This window comes from Bactrocera dorsalis, unplaced genomic scaffold, assembly GCF_023373825.1.
Source record: "Bactrocera dorsalis isolate Fly_Bdor unplaced genomic scaffold, ASM2337382v1 BdCtg114, whole genome shotgun sequence".
Lineage (NCBI taxonomy): Eukaryota > Metazoa > Arthropoda > Insecta > Diptera > Tephritidae > Bactrocera > Bactrocera dorsalis.
In genome coordinates, this window is record NW_026038165.1 from 13506 (window position 1) to 30221 (window position 16716).

Sequence of the window (16716 nt, forward strand, 5' to 3'; positions counted from 1 at the left end):
ACCACAGAAAATTATTAGCGTGTTTCACCACTTAACATCAGGGGCACGACAATAACAGAACTGAGTAGTTGTTAGAGCCAATGGGAATAAATATGTTAATTTCAATGTTTAGAAATGTACGCTTACAGATTCGTATATTTACAATGCGCAACGACTGCATATATGTAATTTATATACATACAAATTAACTTCCCTTGTGTGGGAAGTATTAAAAAAATATATTCCGTTCCGCTACGCGCGGTAGAAATTAAACACAAGTGTTGGTTTGAGTGACAATATATGGTGCGCTTTGATCATCAAGATGATCACTCAATACGCTTGCCGATTATACACTGATCTTTATTAGTAAAAGCACTTATATTTATATTCTTATAATTCTATGCTTATTACTAAAGATGCTTTGGCATTACATTAAGTGATGAAATGCCAGAGCATTGGATTTCCAATTATTCTCATTATCAAAACAAATAATGGAATATTGGATTTTGCTTACTTATCAAAACAAGTGATATATTGATTTCTTATTAATTAAAGTATTCTGCTGACCAAGCAGTAATACTGCGAGAAGATACAATTTGTTTACATTTATCGTTAAGTATCTGTGTGGCTGCTGCCGTTAACTCCCCCCTCTCTAAGATGAATCGTCCCCGATTCAATATCATTTTTTGATATTTTGTAAATGCTCTCTAAAATAGCATTATATGACAATTCTTGAAATTTTAATTTTTTGCTTTGCTTATTGGTTTTATATATTTTTTTTAATTTTAAAATCTTATAGATTATGTATATTGTTATTAATAATACAAGTATTACAATTATGTACCAGAAAAGTGAATGATTTTTAAATTCTTTAATTCTTTCACTCAAAATATTTATGTTTTCAAATTCAAATTCTTTGTTTTTTGTTTCAATGTATTCTATAATTTCAAAGTTATTAATATGATTATTTTTTAAATAATTCCAAATTTTACAATCAATATTTTCGTAAGTTATATTATCAATAATTGTATAATTTTCAAAATTTACAATGTAAACTCCATTTATGGCAGAGTCATCTATAGTATGATTTCCAGAGACTAATATTGCTCCTTCTTTAATTATATCTATGTCTTTATGTTTTTCTTTAATTTTTTTACATTTCCCTTTTTTATTGGACAAAATATCTGATAGGCAAGTATTTTTATTATTAATTTTACAATAAGTATTTATCATTTCTCTTTTGCAATTTTTAATATTTATATATTCTTTTTTGCATTTCGCAATTTCATTATTAATTATTAATTTACCATCTTTTTGTGGAATTGCTCTTACTTCATAATATTTGCAATCATATATAATTTTTGGATACTTAATATATATAACTATTACATCTTTATTTTGTACAATTTTAAACCTTGAAATATCTATTAAATGAGTTATTGTCAATCGTCCATGTTCATTTTTAATTATGTTTTTAATCTCGTCTAAATTTAAAATTGTCGGGTTTAAAATTCCCGTTTTTCCTATAGCTATTGTATTAATCATATTTTGTAATTCGGTTATTAGGAACTGATTTTTTCGTTTCGTTAGAATTTTAATATCAGATTTTTCATTAATATTAGTAATTGTTTCTGTTAATCTATATATATAAAATTAAGTGGCAAAACTTCCTGTTCGCATACTCCTCCTAGACCGCTTGCCCGATTTCAATGACATTTTCAGGGGTGATTGGGGTCTGTTTGGAGGGTGCACATAAGAAATTCAATGTGTGTATCATTGCACGTTTTGCAAAAAAAAAAAAAATGATGCATCCCGCCTATACAAATTCTCATGAAATAATGTTTTGCCGCAAGATTGACAGTCCTGTCAAATGCCTTTTACTAATAAAAAGGAACAACTGGCGGATGTTTACAATTAATAAAAAAAAAAACATTGACATCGCACGTTTTTGCCTGTCATTCGTTCTTTCTATGGATGACTGTCAAGCTAACAAGACATACAGAACGTAAGTGTTCCGAATGCACTGAGTGTATAAAAAAAATGTTTCAACATTATTTGTATTTTTCTCAGATTTCAACGTGATTAACATTCTGCGTACAACACAAAGCAAGTGAGTATTGTTATTGTTTCGTAAGTGTTTCCATGCGGTTTGCAAATACACTGTTTGTGGGTCTTATTGCATATACGTGTGTGGGTAAAATACATAGTTTAAGATGTAGTTTTAGGTTAATTTTTCCATTTTTATTTATGTACTTCAAATATGCATACTCTAGAAAATGCCTCGACTACGCCAACGTAATACGGTTGGCAGGCATACGAGTGATTCACGTCGAATGTCAATATCAAGAAGAAATCAAAGCGAAGAGCGACGCGCTCAAATAAATGCCCGAGGTAGAGCGGTGTACAGAGAGCGGCGTGCACAGATTAGAGCTGCATTCGCCGACAATCAACGGCCAAGTTACCGTTTATTTCACTGCAGACAATGTACCACAGAGCGCAGCACGACCACCGGGGACAACACTAACTACCTTTTTCGAGTTGTGTTCCGAAATACCACAATATTTCACTTGGAATCCATCATCGAAAACATTTCAACGACGAAAGCTAGGGGAGCGTGTTGACGGTTATCCAAATGTCCGTAAAACCGATGCCATAGGACGCATTTACACCATCCATCGGAACAACGCCGAATGTTTGTATTTGCGTCTGCTATTAGTCAACGTGCGCGGACCAAGATCATTTAATGATTTGAAAACTGTTGACGGTCAGTTGTGTGCGAGGTATCGTGAAGCATGTCAGCGATTGCATTTGTTAGAAGATGATATACATTGGGACACCGCACTTCATGACGCATCACTCACATCTCTTCCAAAACAAATACGCGTACTATTCGCCATAATAATATCTACATGCCTTCCGTCAAATCCGCAAGAACTGTGGAATAAGTACAAAGACTGCATGACCGAGGACTTATTAATTTTGGCGCATAATCGAGCATCGGACGCAGACTTGCTATATACATTACAAATGTATAATGATGCTTTGATATTGGTTGAAGATCTGTGCCTTACAATTGCGAATAAGGCATTAACGCAACTTGGCATAGCTGCGCCCAATCGTTCAGCGATTGATATGCTTGACCATGAGCTTCAACGTGAACAACAATACGATTGCAATGAATTGCGTGCTTTCATACAAGCTAACATTACCAAATTGAATATTCAGCAGAAAAATGCTTATGATAAGATTATACGGTTTATGCGGTTTACAATAACGCCGGAGGATTATACTTTCTAGATGCGTCCGGTGGTACAGGGAAAACGTTTCTGACCTCTTTGATTCTTGCTACTATGCGGTCACAGCAGAAAATTGCGCTGGCAATTGCTTCGTCAGGCATCGCTGCTACTCTACATAATGGCGGCCGAACAGCACATTCTGCGTTGAAATTACCGTTGAACATCCAAGTCGTTGAAACACCAACGTGCAACATATCGAGGAATTCAGCAATGGTAAAAGTTTTGCGAGGAGCTGGAATAGTTCTATGGGATGAGTGCCCAATGGCTAACAAAAAGTAATTAGAAGCATTCAATAGAACAATGCAAGATTTACGCCAAAAGCAACAACTTTTATCCGGCGATTTTCGGCAAACTTTGCCAGTCATTCAACTCCTGCCGACGAAATAAACGCATGTTTAAAATCGTCAGTTTTGTGGAGACATGTTCAAAGGCTGACTCTTACCATCAACATGCGAGTCCAATGATCGATCCGCAGCGGCGTTTTCGAAGCAGTTGTTGGACATTGGCGAAGGCAAAATACCAATCGATGATACCGGTTTGATCACATTGCCGAACAACTTTTGTAGACTTTTACAATCGAAAGAAGAATTGATTGAAAGTGTATTTCCGAATATTGTTCAACACTATCAACGCAACGATTATTTAAGTGAACGCGCAAATATTGGCACCGAAAAATGTACACGTCAACGAAATCAATTTTGCCATTCAAGAAAAACTGCCAGGAGAAGCTACAACATAAACATCGATTGATAGCGTTTTGAATCAAGATGAAGTAGTCAATTATCCAACTGAATTCTTAAATTCTTTGGATCCCCTCGGTCTGCTACCGCATTGTTTGGTCCTGAAAGTCGGTTCACCCATTATACTTCTACAAAATCTGAAGCCACCGACTTTGTGTAATGGCACAAGACTTTCAGTCAAAAAATTGTGGCCAAATTTTATTGAAGCAAAAATACTAAATGGCAAGGCAGCAGGTGAAGTTGTACTCTTACCACGCATTCCCATAATTCCAACGGACATGCCGTTTGAATTTAAGCGCTTGCAGTTCCCAGTACGTCTTACCTTTGCGATGACCATCTACAAATCGCAAGGGCAAACGTTTCAAGTGTGCGGCGTCAGTTTGGAAGAACCGTGCTTCTACCACGGCCAATTGTTCGTCGAATGCTCGAGAGTGGGAACACCAAGGTGCTTATTCATTTACGCGCCAGGTGGAAAAACCAAAAATGTTGTATACCAATATGTTTTATAAATGTTTTATAAATAAGTAACAGTTTTACAACAAGAAATAAAACACTAAGTAAAACCCCTCAAGAGTTTTAATCGATTTAGGTGTAGCGAAGCGCATAGGGTAACAGCTAGTTGGTTAATAATTTCAAAAATTTTAGAATTTGTTGTGTATTGTTTATTATTATTTTCAATTAATTCGTTTAATTTATTATTTACTAACACTAGGTCGTCATGGTCTGGTGTTCCTGCTATCCACTTCCATAATGTACCTATTTCATTTATTCCTCTCCTATATCTTGTATCTTTAATTTGTAGTTGTTCTAATAAAGTTTCTATGAGTTCTATTTCTGGATCTGTGTCTAAAGAGTTAATATATGCCTTGTCTTGTTCATTATTTTGTTCAAAATTTTTATATCTGAGTTTTTTATTATAATAATTTGTGTCTGAACTTATAAGTTCTCTAAAGTATGTTAAATTAGTGATGTGAAAAATATTTCCGTAGTCATTATACAGGGCTACATCTCCGTCTTCTAATAATACGTAATCTTCTCTTGTGTAGTCCACAATGTCTGTCATTGTATTGGTAATTAGTGTTAGAATAATTAGGGGTATCATCCTCTAAAAATATATGATTAAGATTTAATATTATCTTTATGTACTATTCTATTCCTGTAGTTAATTCTAACTTTATTCCCTAAGTCTTCTTTTACTACCTGTTTCTTGTATCTAGGATTTAGTTTATTTCTCTCTCCTGTAATCTTTTCATATATAACATCTCCGCATAAATATGTTTTATTAATTCTACTTTTATTGTGTCTTTCTAGCATCTTAGTTTGTGCTGATAAAAGTTTGTCTGGTAAAATATCATGAGAGACTTTATTATAAAGTACTTCAAATGGTTTCTCATTAGTTACCGAATGTATAGTTTTATTATATTGTTGGGCAGCTCTAAACATTGATTCTGAAAAGCTTATTAAATTATACTAGTAATAACCCCCGATAATCGGGGGACTCAGTTATTTAAAATGAAAAAAGTAAATAATTTTTTTTATAAAAACTCAATTTACTCAAGTACTTCATGGAAAACTACATTCGTAGTGGTTTTATTTTGGTCGCAAGTCTTAACTTTGATATCTTGAGAAGATCGTACTCGACTCAATGCGACATACAGCTGGCCATGCCTAAAACAATCCTCCTTGAGGAAAACACCAACTCTTGCTAGAGTCTGCCCTTGAGATTTGTTTATTGTTATTGCGAATGCTACAATTATTGGAAATTGGCGACGCTTTAAAATAAAAGGAAGTGTTGATTCGCTGGGCTGTAAATTTATACGGGGCAATAAAATTTGTTTCCCTTGTGATTCATCGGTTAAAATTTCGACCTCCAAACAATTACAATGTAGTGCTTTTACTATCAAGCGAGTCCAATTGACCAACCCTTCATATGTACATATTAAGATTGCGGATTAACATCACAACTGTTCCAACCTTAAGCCCTTAACTCATGAGGCGCTACCCCACTGAAATTAAGGGAGTTTAGAAATTCTGTAGGGAATCTGACATGCTCTTGAGAATCTTCAGAAACGACAGTATCCACGCTATAATATACCCTTTCTTCACCGGGCAACATATTTACTATTTCGCTATTTATTATCGTACAGTGATCATTTTTTGGACACAAAATTGCCCGATCCTTCAAATTCGGAAGCAAAACGGCCGCAAATTCTGAGCAGTTTGGCAAATTATAACGTCGATTAGCGCTTTTAAAAAGTAGCATGCTAATTCGGCGAGCATTGCGATTTTCTTCTCTGGCCCTCTTTTCCTCTTCGCGTCCAACCTGCGCCATATGCTTATACTCATTTGCCAAGGGGTTAATATTTGAAAGCATTTCGTGGATTTCTCTCAATTATGTTGTGCCCTTATATCAGTTGCTTGATCCGTGTCAAGAATAAACAGCTGGGCGTAAGAGGATTCTGAAGGATGATCTGCATGCAATGGACCTACCCTATGATATATTGATCCATGTATTCGGAAGCAATATGGTCCGCGCCCTGTAGGCTCCGCAATTTTCGCTTCGAATGATGCAAAAGCAAACGAACTATTTAGCTGCCGAATATTCTCTAAATAGTGTCCCCGCCAAGAGCTCAAATCATTTTCTAACACAGTTTTCAAAAACTCAGGTACACGTTATTCTTGAAGTTTAACTTTTCCGCCATGACAACATGTCGTAAAGCCATTTCTTACCTAGTAACAATTTCAACCAAATATTAAGACAATAAGTATGTATATACATACATACATTACGAATATAAAACAATGAAAAGTATAGGTACCTTTTCACTTCCGAAATGTTTTGCTTTACAGTGTAAACATATGTTAGTCAAACCCCCAAGCGAACTATACTCCGGAAGAACTACGGAGTTTAGGGCAGCTTTGAAATAACTTGCCATAGATCCTGCATGACTACGGCTCTAATAAAACAGGTCAATTCATATACATATATACATTAACAATTAAAAATTCCTTTTTATCTATAACATTCACCTCTTCTCTTCGACCTGTTAAACTCATTTTTCGTCTAATTCGCCTTTGGTTTGGCATTTCATTTTTAATAATTAATTTGAATCTGCACTGAAATTCGATGTAGTATGTACATATGTACGTATTCGCTGGTAATAGCCGCCTTGACTTTTGGAAGAAAACTGAACTGATTCAAAGCTTACCTAACGCAATAACACTTCTAATAAAAATAACGCCGACAACACTTGCACTTGCGTCGTCGCCCATATATGCATATGTTTGTAAGTATGTATGTGTGAATATAAAACAAAAATTTCTTCGGAAATGTTGTCGCATGTCCAAAGCGAATAGTTGCTGGCTTATTTCTGTACACTTTACATATACGTAGCCCCACAAAAAATAGTCTATAAGGCGTTAAATCGCATGAGCGCATGTCAAATCGTAGATAGCGCTTAGCTTGAGATATGTATGTCCGAAGTTTTCATCAAAATGTACAATTAATACAACTCGCGAGCTGTGTGCATGTAGCGCCATCTTGTTGAAACCACATGTCAACCAAGTTCAGTAATTTGATTTTTGGCAACAAAAAGTTTATTAGCATCGAAACGATTTTTGCGATCGCCATAGTAACTTGCGTCCAACATCTCTTTTTTGCTACTCCAATTGATTCACCCAGCGTACAAACCACACAAACAGTGCATTTTTCGGGATGCCATGGGCAGTTCTTGAACGGCTTCTGGTTGCTCTTCACCCCAAATGCGGCAATTTTGAAATTACGTAGCCATTCAACAGAATGAGCCTCATCGCTGAACAAAATTTTCGATAAAACACATTTCGAACCGAACACTGATTTTGGTAATAAAAATTAATGATTTGCAAGCGTTGCTCGTTAGTAAGTCTATTCATGATGAAATGTCAAAGCATACTGAGCATCTTTTGTCTTTGACACCATGTCCTGAAATCCCACGTATCTGTCAAATACTAATGCATGAAAATCCTAACCTCAAAAAAATCACCCGTTATGTTTCGCTGGTAATAGCCGCCTTGACTTTTGGAAGAAAACTGAACTGATTCAAAGCTTACCTAACGCAATAACACTTCTAATAAAAATAACGCCGACAACACTTGCACTTGCGTCGTCGCCCATATATGCATATGTTTGTAAGTATGTATGTGTGAATAAAACATTTGTAATTGAGTGCGCATGTCAAAGCGCAGTGTTCCTTAGCTCTACATACATATACGAACGAATATAACGGGTGATTTTTTTGAGGTTAGGATTTTCATGCATTAGTATTTGACAGATCACGTGGGATTTCAGACATGGTGTCAAAGAGAAAGATGCTCAGTATGCTTTGACATTTCATCATGAATAGACTTACTAACGAGCAACGCTTGCAAATCATTGAATTTTATTACCAAAATCAGTGTTCGGTTCGAAATGTGTTTTATCGACAAATTTTGTTCAGCGATGAGGCTCATTTCTGGTTGAATGGCTACGTAAATAAGCAAAATTGCCGCATTTGGGGTGAAGAGCAACCAGAAGCCGTTCAAGAACTGCCCATGCATCCCGAAAAATGCACTGTTGGTGTGGTTTGTACGCTGGTGGAATCATTGGACCGTATTTTTCAAAGATGCTGTTGGACGCAACGTTACGGTGAATGGCGATCGCTATCGTTCGATGCTAACAAACTTTTTGTTGCCAAAAATGGAAGAACTGAACTTGGTTGACATGTGGTTTCAACAAGATGGCGCTACATGCCACACAGCTCGCGATTCTATGGCCATTTTGAGGGAAAACTTCGGACAACAATTCATCTCAAGAAATGGACCCGTAAGTCATGCGATTTAACGCCTTTAGACTATTTTTTGTGGGGCTACGTCAAGTCTAAAGTCTACAGAAATAAGCCAGCAACTATTCCAGCTTTGGAAGACAACATTTCCGAAGAAATTCGGGCTATTCGAAATGCTCGAAAAAGTTGCCCAAAATTGGACTTTCCGAATGGACCACCTAAGACGCAGCCGCGGTCAACATTTAAATGAAATTATCTTCAAAAAGTAAATGTCATGAACCAATCTAACGTTTCAAATAAAGAACCGATGAGATTTTGCAAATTTTATGCGTTTTTTTTTTTTAAAAAGTTATCAAGCTCTTAAAAAATCACCCTATATAACATAGAAGAGAGCGCATGTCAAATCGTAGATAGCGCCTTAGCGCATGCATATGTATGTATGTACCATATGTATGTACAATTCATACAACTACGCAGTGCACATGCCAAAACAAACATTTGTAATTTGTAATATTCGTCATTCTCTTATTGTCATTTTGCTCATAGATAACTTGATCAGAATCTCTTTTCTTGCTCTCTCGATTGTCAGCTGGCGGCGAACCCTGTCAAAAAGGCGGGATGCCAGAAGTAAACCGCTATAATTACTTGACGAAATTAGTGTGACATGAAATTTCATTGAACTGTGCGAACATATTTTGGCAAAACAAATGTTTATGTAAAATAATTAATGATTTTGCATTTTAGCATTTATATATGTATGCATTTTCAAAGTGTTTATTTTAGTGTTTTGTAAAATTTATTAAATAGCCAATATAATATTTTTCAGCAGTGACATCATTGGCAAATTTTATAAAAAATGCGAGTTTTGGCAGCTCTCTCTTGAATCAAAGAGTCTCGCATCAAGTTATCTATGATTTTGCTACCGAGCAGGCAACATTGTTGTTGTTAGATTTCGCACTTGCGCCTTCGCGTATGTGGGTATGTATGTAACGAAAACAAATGACAGAAACATTTGTAATTATTCGTTCTCTTACATATGTATGTATATGCTCTTTTCTGTAGAAGCGCTGCTTATATTAGCTTAATGTAAAAATTGAAGAACTTTAAACGCAAATATATCAAAAGTGGTTTAATGAATTTAAAATCTGTAAAATTTGTGCAAAGTTTCAGATCGCACACTTTAATTTGATGTATTATTTGTCTCTGTACGTTTTGTAGATCTCTGGAAATAAGCGCCTTGTCTTAGAATAATATATAGATTCTTGTTTAATACATCGTGAAATTTCAATTATTGTTGAATGTACCCTCTCAATTTGACCATTCGTGGTACTATGATTTGGGTTACAAAAAAATATTTCTATTTGAAGTCTCTGCATCAAGGACTTAAATTGTACCGTAGTGAATCCTGGTTCATTATCAATTGTTAACTTCTTTATATTAGGGAAGCTTTGTAATATTTCTAACACTTTATCTTCTAAATTAATCTTATCTTCGATTTGCTTAATAACCAAAAATTTGGAATAGCTATCTATACACGTAATGAATTTTAAAGATTGCGCATAGAATATATCCATGTGTATCTGTACTCCTTCCTCTGTAGGTATTGGGACCTCTCCAATTGGTATTTTTATAGGGTGTCTATCATATTTGTTTTTATTACATATGTCACAATTCCTTACATATTCTTTGAATTGTTTTCTCATTTCAGGCCAATAATATTTTTTGCAAATTTGATCAAAATTTTCTTGGTAACTTCTATGTGCTCGTGTATGCGTTTGTTCAATTATAATTGCTTGGTCTTCTCTGTTCGTTATGTCAATTGCAAAATTTTTCGTATATATGAATTTATTAGTAAATGTTTCTCTTATTTTCGCTTGTATTTCGTACAGATCCTCTATTGAGCAATGTATTGCCGTAACTATATTTGGTTTGATGTATTCCTTTAATATTGTGATTAAATTATCAACAGTATCGTATTCAATTAAATGTCTAATTTTCCCAAATTCTTGAATTTGCTCATGTATTGTAAATCTATTTTTACTTAGTAAAATTTGTTGTTTAAATTGGTTTAATGGTTTTTTTGTCTCGGGTATCTGAGTATGATCACTACTTTCAGCTGAATGTTGGGTTACTGTGGTTGACGATTCGTCGGATAAATTATTAAGAAATTGTCGTGATAGAGCATCTGCTACCACATTTGTTTTACCTGGTTTATATATAATTTTTGCTCCATATTCTCCAATTAAAGCATGCCATCTTTTCATTTTGGCATTTGGATTTCTAGGTGAGACTGCAAATGTTAGTGGTTGGTGATCAGTATGAATTTCCAAATCTGAAACTCCGTATAAATAATTTCTTAGATTTTTTAATGCCCATACGATAGCGTATAGCTCTTTTTCATTAGTCGCGTAATTTCTTTCTGTTGAATTTAATGTTTTAGATATAAATGTAATAGGTTTGCCCCCTTGGCTTAAGACTCCACCAATAGCTTCATTTGATGCGTCTGTCGTTAATATAAATGTTTCGTTAAAATTTGGTTGAATTAATTCGACTTGATCTACTAATATAGACTTCATTTTCTCAATTGCCAAAAGTCCTTCTTGTTCCAATCTAATTTTAATTTTTTTGGACATATGTTGTGAAACTCTTCCGTTTTCACCTGATAAATGTATTGTTAATGGTTTTGCTATTTTAGCATAATTTTTAATAAACTTCCTGTAATATCCAATCATTCCTAGGAAATTTCGTAACTGTCGTAAAGTTGTTGGAACCGGAAAATTTAAAATTGTTTCAACTTTTTTTGAATCTGTCTTCATAACATTCTTTGCAACAATATATCCCAAAAATTCTACTTCTTCTTGGTAGAATTTAGATTTTTGTAATGAAATTTTCATATTTGCGTTTTTTAGAACTTCTATTATTATACTTAAATGTTTTTTATGTTCCTCGAAGCTTTTTGAAAATACGATTATATCGTCAATATAAACGTGACAAAATTTTCCAATAAAGTCCCTTAAAACATTGTCCATCGCCCTTTGAAATATACTAGGCGCGTTTTTTAAACCAAATGGCATTCTTAAAAATTCGTATTTTCCGTTATTTACTGAAAATGCAGTTTTTTCAATATCGTGTTCTTTAATAAGGATCTGGTGAAAACCCGATTCCAGATCTATAGTGGAAAAATATTTCGAACTTCCTAAATTTGAAAGTATTATATTGCTATCCGGAATTGGATATTTATCCGATTTTGTTACTTCATTTAATTTTTTATAATCGATTACCATTCGCAATTTCGGCGTACCGTCTTCATTTACACCTTTTTTTGGTACAACCCAAATTGGTGAATTATATGCGCTCTTACTTGGCCTTATTATTTTATCTTCCATCATTTTTTTTACCTCTTCGTTTATGAAGGAATTAGCAGAAAGAGGATATGGGTATTGTTTACTCCATATAGGAGTTTCAACAATTGTCGTTATTTCCGCTTTTATATCCGTTCAAAACGGTAAATTCATATTTATTGAAGAATGTATTTTATATATTTCATTTCTAATTTCCTCTCTTAAATTTTCAATTTCATCTTCGTTTATGTCGGTATTTCCTTCGACTGGCGCTTTAGAGAACTTTTCCTCTAAAGTAATTTTGTTTACATAGTTTTCCTCTTCTATATTGCCGGTATTATCATCGGCTGGCGTTGTAGAACTTCTTTGTTCCACAATATATTTTTTATTTAATTTGCCGGTATTATCATCGGCTGGCGTTGTAGAACTTCTTTGTTCCACAATATATTTTTTATTTAATTTGCCGGTATTATCATCGGCTGGCGTTGTAGAACTTTTTCGTTCCACATTATTTTTTACATAATTTTTACTTCTACTCTGCTGGTATAAATCTTCAGCTGGCGTTGTAGAGCTTTCCTGCTCCACAATATTTATTTTTTTTATATTTGCCGGTATTCCCGTCGGCTGGCGCTTTAGAAGTCTTTGCTTCCAAAGTAATTTCGTCCTCCTTTACGATCTTTAAATTATCCTTACTTTTCTGATGCTCATATTCGCATCCCAAGCTAAATATATCCTCCTCTTTTTCATTATTTATTATTAATTTCTTTTTTTCCAAGTTAATCACTGCATTAATGTCCTTCAAAAATTTGTATCCTATTAATAGGTCTGCTTCCAAATTTTCGATTTCGTAGAATATTTGTTTTTTACCGAATAATGTGATAATGTGATAATAGCGTATTATCGAAAATCCATTAATTGTTTTTACTCTCTTTTGTATATCCAATTTATTTTTATTTTTGTATATTCCTGATTTAATATAGCAACTAGTTGCTCCTGTATCTATTAATATTTTAAAGTTTTGACCAGTAACCCTGTCATCTAGAAATATATATGGCAGAGTTAATTTTGGCCTAAAAAATGATCCTCCTTAATATTATTAACCCTTCTGCACAAATTGGGTCAAAATGACCCAAATTTAAGAAACAAACGCGTATTACCATGCCTTAGGATGGCTAATTGCTTATAAAACCATTTTGATATCCTCAGTCTGAGTCTTATGGTGAGTTGTACGTACACATTTTTTTTCCAGGACGAGCCAGTTTTTTTACATAATTTTTTAAAAACTTTTCGTACGCGTATACAATTTGTGGGCCATTTTGACCACCAAGAAAATTTTTGCTCAAATGTGACTAAACAAAAAAAGCGTGCTAGTGCTCATTTGTGAATTTTGCGGTGCCTAGTGATAACGGTATTGAACTTTATTTTCTGATTTTTTTTTTATGCTATGTATGTACGTATGTATATAGTTGGTGAATTTTGTTTTGCTCTGGGATAACTGTATTCTACTACATACAGCAAACATACGTACAAGCTTATGAAAATGTTGTCAGTTGTGTGATTTATTTGAACTGTGAAGACGCTCGTGTAGACAATTTTTTTGCTCAGTGATATGCGAATGTAAAAATCTGTGCCATTAAAATGCAGCGAAGAAACCAGGTAATAATTTAACTTTTTTATAATATGGCGATTCTCTTATTATATGTAGGTATGTATTCATATTTGTATAGATTCTATCACGGCAAAGAATTGAAGAAATTTTCAATGATGATGACGAGTCACTTGATGAAGCGTCTGATGAAGATCAAGATTTTCGATGTGATGAATCTGAAATAAATGAGTCTGATATATCTACAGATTCTTTTGATAGCGTTGAAAGTCTTAGCAGAGAAACACAAGGAAATAAGGAATGTTTTCCTGCAAAAGATGGTACGATTGTTTGGTATAAAGATCCTCAACAAATGCAATGCAGCAGAATGCGACAAGAATGCATTCTTTCAGATAAACCAGGCCCTTCACAACACGCACGTTCCTTGGTTGCTAGCATAAAAGGTGCTTTCGATTTATTCATTTCACTAGAACTGAAACAAATTATTGTTGAAATGACCAACCTCAAGGGCGTGCAGTTATATGAAAGTAAGTGGGAGATCATTGATATAATGGAACTGGAAGCATACTTTGGGCTGCAGATCATGGCTGGTGTTTCCAAGTCTAACGGGGAAAGCTTGAGATGCTTATGGGATGAAACAAATGGAAGACCCATATTCCGCGCTGTTATGCATATTGAAAGATTTATGCAAATTTCACGATGCCTCCGTTTTGATAGCCATGAAGATAGGGAAACCAGACGGTTACGTGATAAGCTAGCTCCAATAAGAAATATTTGGGACAAATGGAGCAAAAATCTTAAACTGATGTATAATCCAAATGAAAATGTGACCGTCGATGAGCAGCTGGTACCTTTTCGTGGAAGATGCTGTTTTAGACAGTACATACCTTCCAAACCTGCCAAATATGGCATAAAAATATGGGCTCTTTGCGATTCCAAGTCCAACTACGCATGGAATATGGATGTCTATCTAGGAAGGGCCAGAAATACTCAGCCAGAAAAGAATCAAGGTAAAAGCTATCAACATGAGAAAAATAGCAGTGAAACAAATAATACAAAAATATTTTCTTTAGATGAAAATGTAGTTATAAATCTCACACGCAATTTGAGGAGAGGGTATACCGTCACGTGTGACAACTTTTTTACAACCTACAATTTGGCTGTCGAATTGCTACGACGTAAAATAACGGTAGTAGGAACAGTTAGAAAGAACAAGAAGTTTCTTCCCCTCCAAGCTATTGACGTCAGGAAAAAACCAGAGTATTATTCGGAATTCTTTTTCACACAAAATGTGACTGTTGTGACCTATATGCCAAAGAAATACAAATTCGTTGTTGCAATGAGTACTCTTCATCATTCGGCAGAGACTAGGGCTGATCAGAAAAAGAAACCAGAAATAATACATCACTATAATGCGACTAAAGCAGGTGTTGATGCGCTGGACCAATTAGTAGCAACGTACACATGTAAACGCCAAACGAAACGATGGCCAGTTGCACTCTTTTCCAATATGGTCGATGTTTCGGGATATAACGCATATGTTATATGGACCGAACTTAATCCCGAATGGAACAGAAATAAAAACTTTAAGCGGCGATTATTTTTAGTAGACTTGGCCACATCTTTGGTAACTCCGCACATTGCACGCCGAAAGCGAATGCCCTATGGTCCTTATGCAAAAAGAGTTGTGGAAAACATCCAGGAAGCAGTCGCAGCAGACACTCCCAGTTTATCCACGGTCGTGCAGCCTCAAGATTCTCCATTATGCTTCTTGGGTAAGAGGCAAAGGTGTTTTTATTGTCCACATACTAAAAACTAGAACAAGCATTCAGTTCGTTGCGATAAATGCTTGAAATTTATATGCAAACAACATAGTGTAAAGGCAGTTATATTTATAAATTGTCAGAATTGATGTATTTTTTACTGAGTCCTATTGAAAACAATTTTGAATTTGTTAATTTTATGTTTGAATAATAAAAAAAATGAGTTTGCCATTATAATTTTAACATACTGACGTGTTTTTGCTATTGGGTCATATTGACCCACAAATTGTTTATGAGGGGTACAATCTCAATTTGTGCAGAAGGGTTAATGCGCTGTGTCTTAGTCGGTGGCTGCACATTCTGTTGTGTACTTCCATGTGGCCTTTTTTCCAAATTGTTTTGATTAAATGTTGTTGGCTTTTGCAACATACAGTTGCGTGTATTGATGCTTGAGTCGACATCCATTGGTGTAGGTCGTGGTTGGTTATTCTGGTATCCCATTCTTTGGTTATAATTCCTTTGTGGTTGGACTTGTGGGAACCGTAAATTATTATTAAAATTACCATTATTGAATCTGTTGTTAGAAGTATGTTGCCTGTTATTATTGTTGGGATTTGAATAGGTTTTTTCCAAATTGTAATGCGAATGCTGCTCGCATATTGTTGGATTCTAATTCTTGTGCTTTTGCTAAAGCATTTGGTAAGTCGCTTGGCGATAGAGAAAATAGTATATTAGCTAAATTTCCGTTTAGTCCCGTTATAAATGTGCGTAAAGCATCCCGCCTATTTTTAGCATTGAATTCCTTAGTTACGGCGCTATCTGATCCGTAAGTCATTATGGTTTTATTTATTAGCAAGGTTAATTTCTCATTAACCTTATTATAATATTCAATTATAGAGTAATTGCCTTGGCGCAGAATACTCATTTCTTGCTCGATTATATGAGCTGGTCGCTTATCGGCGTAAGCGAAATCTAATCGTGCTAATATAGCATCAAAATTTAGGACTGTTCCGTGGTTGGACAAGATGTCATTAGCATCGTGAGTGATTTTATTTCTTAATATAGTTAATGCAGCAAAATACCTACGGCTGCCTCTTATGTAAGTTAAGAATGCTTGCACAAACTCGCTAACCTGTGAACACTTATTTGATCGTACTTCTTGTTTAAGCTCAACTTCATTACACAACACCCT

At 34.7% G+C, this 16716-nt stretch overlaps 1 protein-coding gene across 1 annotated transcript; it reads left to right on the forward strand.

Moving 5' to 3' along the window:
* The first annotated feature begins 13531 nt into the window (after positions 1–13531).
* Positions 13532–16500, forward strand: LOC125780137 (piggyBac transposable element-derived protein 4-like). The gene is made up of 4 exons (XM_049461776.1): positions 13532–13811; positions 13883–15227; positions 16218–16350; positions 16422–16500. Exons 1-4 carry the CDS (start codon positions 13794–13796, stop codon positions 16498–16500), a joined length of 1575 nt encoding a protein of 524 aa, XP_049317733.1. The 5' UTR covers positions 13532–13793.
* Positions 16501–16716: the final 216 nt, after the last annotated feature.